At 38.0% G+C, this 9149-nt stretch overlaps 1 protein-coding gene across 1 annotated transcript; it reads right to left on the bottom strand.

The window, feature by feature from the left end:
• Nucleotides 1-6744: 6744 nt before the first annotated feature.
• Nucleotides 6745-7704, bottom strand: LOC133764251 (olfactory receptor 8U9). Its single transcript, XM_062197924.1, has one exon. It carries the CDS (start codon nt 7702-7704, stop codon nt 6745-6747), a length of 960 nt encoding a protein of 319 aa, XP_062053908.1.
• Between the last annotated feature and the right edge of the window lie 1445 nt (nt 7705-9149).

The following is a 9149-nucleotide window of genomic DNA, read 5'->3' on the forward strand; positions in this document are numbered from 1 at the left end:
TCTGCAGCAAAGGAGACCAAAATCTAGTAGTAGAAGAGAAATAATTAAAATCAGAGAAGAAATCAACAGGATTGAATCCAAAAAACATTACAAAAAATCAGCCAAATGAGCAGCTGTTATTTTGAAAAAATAAACAAAATTTACTCCCCAATGTCCCAACTAACTAAAAAAAGAAAAGACCCAAATCAATAGGATCAGAGATGAAAATGGAAACGTAACAACAGACACCACAGAAATAAAAAGAATCATCAGAAATTACTACAAGGACTTGTATGCCAGCAAACAGGGAAATCTATCAGAAATGGACAGATTCCTGGACACATACAACTTACCTAGATTGAGCTAGGAAGACATAGAAAACCTAAACAGCCCTATAACTGAGACAGAAATTGAAACAGTAATAAAGGCCCTCCCAACAAAGAAAAGCCCAGGGCCAGATGAATTCACTGCTGAGTTCTACCATTTAAAGAAGAACTAACTCCAATTTTTCTCAAACTATTCAGAACAATCGACAAAGAGGGAATCCTCCCAAATTATTTCTATGAAGCCACCATCACCTTAATTGCTAAGCTGGAAAAAGATGCAGCATTGAAAGAGAATTGCAGACCAATATCCCTGATAAACATAGATGCAAAAATCCTCAATAAAATTCTGGCCAATAGAATACAACAACACATCAGAAAGATCATCCACCCAGACCAAGTGGGGTTTATCCCTGGTATGCAGGGATGGTTCAAAGTTTGCAAAACCAATCAACGTGATACACCACATTAACAGAATGCAGAAGAAATACCATAGGATTCTCTCAATAGTTGCAGAGAAAGCATTTGATAAAATACAACACTCTTTCATGATGAAAACTCTAAGCAAACTGGGTATGGAAGGAACATTCCGCAATACAATCAAAGCAATATATGAAAAACCCATGGCCAACATCCTATTGAATGGGGAAAAGTTGGAAGCATTTCCACTGAGATCTGGTACCAGACAGGGATGCCCACTCTCACCACTGCTATTCAATATAGTTCTGGAAGTTTTAGCCAGAGCTATTAGGCAAGAAAAAGAAATTAAAGGGATACAAATTGGGAAGGAAGAACTCAAACTATCCCTCTTTGCAGATGATATGATTCTTTATTTAGGGGACCCAAAGAACTCTACTAAGAGACTACTGGAACTCATCGAAGAGTTTGGCAAAGTAGCAGGATGTAAAATCAATGCACAAAAATCAACAGCCTTTGTATACACAGGCAATGCCACAGCTGAGGAAGAACTTCTAAGATCAATCCCGTTCACAATAGCTACAAAAACAATCAAATACCTTGGAATAAACTTAACCAAGGACGTTAAAGATCTCTACGATGAAAACTACAAAACCTTAAAGAAAGAAATAGAAGAGGATACCAAAAAATGGAGAAATCTTCCATGCTCATGGATTGGAAGAATCAATATCATCAAAATGTCCATTCTCCCAAAAGCAATTTATACATTCAGTGCAATACCAATCAAGATACCAAAGACATTCTTCTCAGATCTGGAAAAAAATGATACTGAAATTCATATGGAGACACAGGAGACCTCGAATAGCTAAAGCAATCTTGTACAACAAAAACAAAGCCGGAGGCATCACAATACCAGATTTCAGGACATACTACAGGGCAGTTGTTATCAAAACAGCATGGTACTGGTACAGAAACAGATGGATAGACCAATGGAACAGAATAGAAACACCAGAAATCAATCCAAACATCTACAGTAGTAATAGGTTTTTAAGTGCCATGTGTAGTAAAGTTTGAGTCCTTCCATCCAGAAGCAGTCATTCCAGGGAAAGTGCTGGTTATATTTAAGGGGAATCTGTATAGAAGAGTGCCCTAAAACAATAAATCAGAAATGACTTCACACTGATTCAATACAAGACCATCATTGGTGACCATGAAAGACATTGTTGACATCTAATCATTCAGTGAGTAAAGCTTTGAGCAGAATATTTGACAACCTCTTCATGAAAAAAACAAGCATAAAAAGAAATATAAATATATACATAATCCTGGGAAGATATGAGTAACCTGGCAGAGAATAAAATGTGTGAAATGTGGATGACGTAGTCTGATAGACTAGTAGTAAGCAGATATTTGGATCAATGGGTTAAGTTACCTCTTGGGTCAGAGACATGCCATGTTGGAGGGCCATTTTGAGTCCCACCTCCTCTGCTTCCCATCCAGCTACCCGGTAAAGAACCTAAGAATGGAGCAGATGGTAGCACAAGTACTTTGGCTCCCTGCTATCTATGTGGGGGATACAGATACTGTGTACCTGTGACCTAGTTTTGGCCTCACTCAGCTTTGGGTATTTTGAGCATTGGGCAAGTGAACCAATTGTTGGAGAATCTCTCTCTCTCTCTCTCTCTCTCTCTCTCTCTCTTTCTCTCCCCCTCTCTATCTCTCTTTCTTCCTCTCTCTCTCTCTGAGTGTGCGTGTGTGTGCGTGTATGTGTGTGTGTATCCTGCTCTTTCTCCCATTCACACACTCTGTTATTCTGTCTTTTAAGTAAATAAATAAAAAGCACAAAGTATACAGATCTGTGTTTCTAGTAGTAATGAATACTCAGTAGAATATCATTGAAGAGTCTTACAAGAATGATTTGGCCTAGGGTTATTAGTCAGAGTTTCTACAAGAGTCTACTTCACATGGTCCAAAGATATGAGCTAACAATATGGATTTTATGTCACCTTTGCTACTTAAATTTTGCTTGTAATGCAAATTCTCAGGTTAATACTGAGTTTCACATAAGAAAAAGGACAGAGTTACCTTTAAAGATCATCAAATGCTGAAAATATTTCTTTCATGGGATAGAAAAATGGGTCTCTGAGTTGGTAAGTGCCATGTAGAGATTTGTCCATTAACAAAATTGGAAATTGGAAATGCCAGGTGACATTGATGCTTTGGAATATATCCCTACACTTGACTAGAATGGTCAAGGCAGGGTCCTATTAAAAGTCATGAAATTTTAAGAGATGTTTGAACTTAACATCGCTTAAATGGAAAAACAAACAAACAAACAAATTACAAAGGCTACCCTGGGAGATGGTTCTCTGCCTTGTCATTGGTGGTCACTTCCTTTCCAAGGACAGGAAGTACCATGTCTGAATGCAATTGTATGCTACATGCTGAGGCTCCCTTGCATCTATGCCTTGTAGTGATTTAGGGAACTATAAAACATTTTAAAATTATCTACTCTTGGGTGGCATATTGGGAGTCATTGGATTTTAAACTGAAATCTTTCTGTTTATTCCATATTTGGAAGTGTGCTAAAGTAACTGTGAAATTTAACTCTAGGATCAAGTAAAGCAAGATTCAAACATTGGGTTAATCATAGAGGTGTGTGTGTGTGTGTGTGTACATAAGCTATGTCCACAGTCCTACTTCTCTCCCTTATAAAGTAGTCTGTCATACCTGTTATAGTACTAGTGTGCAAATTATCAAGTATTGTTTTAAATCACCAAATTTCTGAGACATAATAAACAGTCAGTAAATGTTCATTTCATTATTTGTGAAAGTTTAAGTAAGCAGTTACTCTTGAAAACATAATTTTTTTTTTTTTTTTTTTGACAGGCGGAGTGGATAGTGAGAGAGAGACAGAAAGAAAGGTCTTCCTTTTTGCCGTTGGTTCGCCCTCCAATGGCTGATGCGGCCAGCGCATCATGCTGATCCGAAGCCAGGAGCCAGGTGCTTCTCCTGGTCTCCCATGCGGGTGCAGGGCCCAAGCACTTGGGCCATCCTCCACTGCCCTCCCGGGCCATAGCAGAGAGCTGGCCTGGAAGAGGAGCAACAGGGATAGAATCCGGCGCCCCAACTGGGACTAGAACCTGGTGTGCCGGCGCCGCAAGGCGGAGGATTAGCCTGTTAAGCCACGGTGCCGGCCGAAAATATAACTTTCAAAATCAAATACGTTTTGGGGCCAGCATTGTGGCATTGCAGGTTACGCTACTGACTGTGATGCCATTATCCTGTATGGATGTGGGTTTGAGTCTTGCTGGCTGTTCAGCTTCTGATTTAGCTTCCTGCTAATGTGCCCTCAGAAAGCAGTGGAAGATGATCCAGGTCCTTTGGCACCTGCATCTTTGTGGGAGACATGGATACAGTTCCAGTTTCCTGGTTTCCACCTGGCCCAGCCCTTCTATTACAGCCATTTACATAATGAACCAGCGAATGGAAGACTTATGTCTCTGTCTCTCCCTGTTTTTTGTAGCTATGCCTTTCAAATAAATAAGTAACTCTAAAAAGAAAGGTAAAGTTTATTAATCTCATTGATGAAATGTATAAGTGATCAACTTATTTTAGTTAAAATTATATCCATTTCTCTTATTACCAGATATGCAGATGATCAGATTTGGACATTATCTGATGTCATCAGATAGGAAAATACCTATTTAAGATATTTGTTTATTAAGTTTTGGATTTTATTATAATTTTTAAAAAAAATATGAAATTTCTTAAAATTATAAGAAAATCAATTTTTTATCTTTATACTAGCAGTTTTTTATGCCTTAACAAGCACTTATTTCAAGGAATAAGCAACTAAATAACACAGGACAGAATAAGTATCATAATTTCTATTTGAATGAAAAGCTCATATGCTTTACACAATTTATATGAAGAAGCAGAATAGGTTAAAAAAGATGTTAAGTTAAAAGAGTATACTAAAATTAAAAATAAATCTGTATCTTGCCATGTTAACCTCAGGGAACTAATGTGGCAAAATCTGAAATGACCTTGAAAGTTAAGTATCACTTTTCTGTGTATAGGTTACAAACTCAAAACATGTTAGAAGAGGTTTGTCCTACTCTCAGAAAACAGGAAGTATCAAACATGCTTAATGAAAAAAAGGTGAAATGCATTTTAAGAAAAATTTATCACACTAACCCTTTGTCTTATCAGTTGTGATAATCTTCATTTATCAGTTGCTCCTTCCTGTTCACATAGCTTACAATTAGATTGTTTATGATCAGAATTCCGATCTTAAGGCTCAAAGAAGGAAGAGAGATGATATACAAGTACCTACAATGAACACTTATGCTTTTTCATGTGGTTTAATCTTAAGACTATAAATTGAGTAACATTAGTATAGTTTAACTGAAATAGACTGATAAGAGCATTGAGAAAGTACAATGCTGTGTTTGGGTTCTAACCACACTGTCTGACTAGAAGTTGAAATCTGCTTTTCACTAGACTACTTGTCTGATGGGTTCATTGTGTTATATGCTATACCTTAATAAATAATGACCATTTTATAAATGTTTTGTCCCACATGGTTGCATATAATCCTTTTAAAAATATTTTTCTTAAAGAGAGTAAAAGAGAGAGAGACAGTGAAACAGAGATAAAGAGACACAGAGAACTCCCATCCACAGATTTACTACCCAAATGTCTGCAACAGTTGGAGCTTTGGAGTAGGAACCAGAAAAGCAGTCTTTAGGAGGAACACAGAATCTGAAGAGTGGATTATGAACCCAAAAGCAGGTGCTGTGATGTGTGATGCAGTCATCCCAGGGGTATTGTAATAGCCAGGCCAACTCTGCATACAATCTCTGTTATTGATGAAATGCTCTATGGGGTTTCAATTAACTTGCATTTGTTAATTTGTTAATTTGTTTGGAATTTGCTGCTCCACTCCCAAGGTTCCTATCCATGAACTAAATCTTTAAAAAGATAATCTGGGCTGGCGCAGAGGCTCAACAGGCTAATCCTCCGTCTAGAGGCACCGGCACACCGGGTTCTAGCTCCGGTCGGGGCGCCGGATTCTGTCCCGGTTGCCACCCTTCCAGGCCAGCTCTCTGCTGTGGCCTGGGAGTGCAGTGGAGGATGGCCCAAGTGCTTGGGCCCTGCACCCACATGGGAGACCAGGAGAAGCACCTGGCTCCTGGCTTCAGATCAGCACGATGCGCTGGCCGCAGCGGCCATTGGAGGGTGAACCAACGGCAAAGGAAGACCTTTCTCTCTGTCTCTCTCTCTCTCTCACCGTCCACTCTGCCTGTCAAAAAAAAAAAAAAAAAAAGAAAAAGAAAAAGAAAAAAAATAGATGATCTGGAAAGTAATGCTATGCTGTCTCATAGACATAAGAAATCACCTCATTTAGAGTTGGTATTTAGATATCAAATGGGACTTCCAGGACTGTAGCAGGCTTTGGTCAATGACATAGATGAGGGTAACATGCAGCACTGCCCTCTGTAATAAAGATAATCTGCTAAATGTATCAATATGAGGCAGTTTATATTGCCACACCTTCTCTGCAAGAAGTTAGGAAATCAGGAAAAATTTTAGAATATATAACTAGGGTTTTCACATGGATTATTATTAATATAGATTTATATTCCGAAATGAGGATTAAAGGAGGAAGACCGCGTGAACTGGTGTCTGCACTCTGCCTGTAATTACTTATATATCCTGATAATAATGTACCTAACGATGGTTTTGTAATTTTTTTTTCATTTGAGAAGTAGAAAAATTGCTATATGTTTTTGTGGACTACACAATTACTTTCCATGCTCTTCTTACTTGAAAACTGAGAGAAGATGTGTAAATTCTTACAAATGCTTTCAATCTGAAATCACATCCTGAGTAGAAATCTCCAGAAAATTTGTCTATATGGATCAGATCTGTGTAAGATCACATATTAGAAACAGCCATTGCTAACAGTTTTATAGAGGGGAAAAATCAGAACATAAAGAGTAGTCTATCAATATTCAAATCATTTTCTTAATTTAATGAACATAAAAGCCCAGTTTCTATGGAGGACCACTTTCTTCACAGCTTCTTTCACTTCCTTGTTCCGGAGACTGTAGATCAAGGGGTTTAACATGGGGATGATCACTGTGTAGAAGACAGAGGCCATCTTATCCGTGTCAAGAGAATGGTTAGAGCTGGGCTGTAAGTACATGAAGATCAAGGTTCCGTAGAATATGGTGACCGCCAGCATGTGGGAGCCACATGTGGAGAAGGCCTTGCGCCTGCCCTCAGCCGAGCGCATCTTCAAGATGGCAGAAATAATGAACACGTAGGAGACAAAGACAATCAGAAGGGAGGAAATGAACATGATACCAGCACAGGCAAAGATCCAGAGCTGTTTGGAGTGAGTGTCTGAGCAAGTTAGCCTCAGGAGGGGCATGTCATCACAGTAGAAATGATTGACAACGTTGGACTGGCAGTAGCAGAGGTGGAAGGTTAGCATGGCATGAAATAGTGCGACCAGGAAGCTATAGGTATAGGGGGCAGCTACAAGCTGAATGCAGATTGCTGGAGACATTACAACCATATAGAGGAGAGGGTTGCATATAGCCACGTATCTATCATAGGCCATGGAAGCCAGGAGCAAGCACTCAGCTGTCATGAAGGCCAGAAAGCAGCCTAGTTGAGCAGCACATGCGTTGAAGGATATAATATTTTGCTTGTATAAGAAATTTCCAAGCATTTTGGGGGTAATTACAGAAGAATAACAGAAATCAACAAAAGCCAGGTTGCTAAGGAAGAAATACATCGGTGTATTGAGTCTTGCATCTGTTCTAATGACTAGGATCAAGCCCAGGTTGCCCACCACTGTGAAAAGGTAGATGGATAAGAATACCACAAAGAGGGGCATCTTCAACACCTGACGATCCGTGAGACCCACGAGTACAAACTCTGTCACCTGAGTACAATTTTTCTGATCCATTTGTTTTCAGCAAGTCTGGAAAAAGAGAGAGGTCGGTCAAGTTTAACATTTCCATATATGACTTTGATATCTTATTATCTTGAAAAGAAACTTTAGTTTTAATCTGAAAGTGTTAATGTAATATTAGTTATTACTTCACTTGGTGTAGGGGGATGAGATGAAGAGCCAAAGGAAGTATTATATGAAAAACACACATTTCCCCCAACCAAAATTTCATTTATAAAGTTGAGCTATTAGGATACACATAACTCATTTGTCCTCAGTCTTCAAATTGTTCAAAGCTGTGTGTATTACACTATGTAAATTTAGCATTAATTTTCAAATATTTAAAACTACTTTTACTGATAAATGTTAGCACGAATAAAATACTGTTCTACAGTGATGTATTTCTAACAGAACTGTCACCATACCTGTGCGAAATAATGATGCACATCGCTGCAATGATGATATACTTAGAAGTTTTTATTCTTTGACTCTAGGTTCATGAATTGTATCAGTTAAATCATTATAGCATTGCATACAATCTTTACATTTGGTTACAATAATGAAAATGCTGGAAATGGATAATTTTATATCAATATAATAATATGCCTTATAGTTGTTTACCACATTTCTTGTTATATTTACAAATGGGGAGATAAATCTTACAAGAATGCGTCAAAAGTCATATTCTTTGCAAAGCCTAAACACAGAAACCAAAGACAGTTTTTCTGAGTATATGTATATTTTCTATCATTTTCCCAATACATACATAAACATATGTTTACAACTTTTTAAATTGAAGACAACCACTGATTATATTAGTCACTACTGCTACTTATTATTATATTAGCTTTTTAAAATCTTTGTTGGTGTTTCTATAAATATACAAATTCCCTTTTGAAATAACTAGACATCTCTTAAGCTGGAAATTTGATCTTTAAATCTGGAGTCACCAGGTAAGACTGCAGTGTCTGGAGAGAGAGAGCGATCCAGCAAGGAGCAAGGGAGTGAACAATCTGGGTGAGTCAATTTTTGCACAGCCTTAAACATGAAGAATCAAGCATAGCTCTCTGGCCACACCCATCACAGCCCCTAAGGATCCATCAAAGCAGACAGCACACTTAGAGGCATAGTATAAGAGAAAAAAACACCACAGCCAAAAAACAAAACAAACAAACAAAAAAACCCATAAATTATCTCCAACATGCCAAACAACAAACATAGAAACCGAGGTAACAAGAGCAAGGAAGACTCTATGATGCCCCCAAATGAACAAGACACCCCAATCCAAGATTATGAAGATGAAGAGATAGAGGAAATGCAAGAAGCAGATCTCAAAAAATTGATAAGAACATTAAGAAGTTCTCAAAAACAAATTCTTGAACTACAGAAATCCTTAATGGACAAGATAGAAAATCTCTCTCGTGAAAATGAAATATTAAGGAGGAATCAAAATGAAATGA

The sequence above is a fragment of the Lepus europaeus genome, chromosome 7, assembly GCF_033115175.1.
Source record: "Lepus europaeus isolate LE1 chromosome 7, mLepTim1.pri, whole genome shotgun sequence".
NCBI classification, from domain to species: domain Eukaryota; kingdom Metazoa; phylum Chordata; class Mammalia; order Lagomorpha; family Leporidae; genus Lepus; species Lepus europaeus.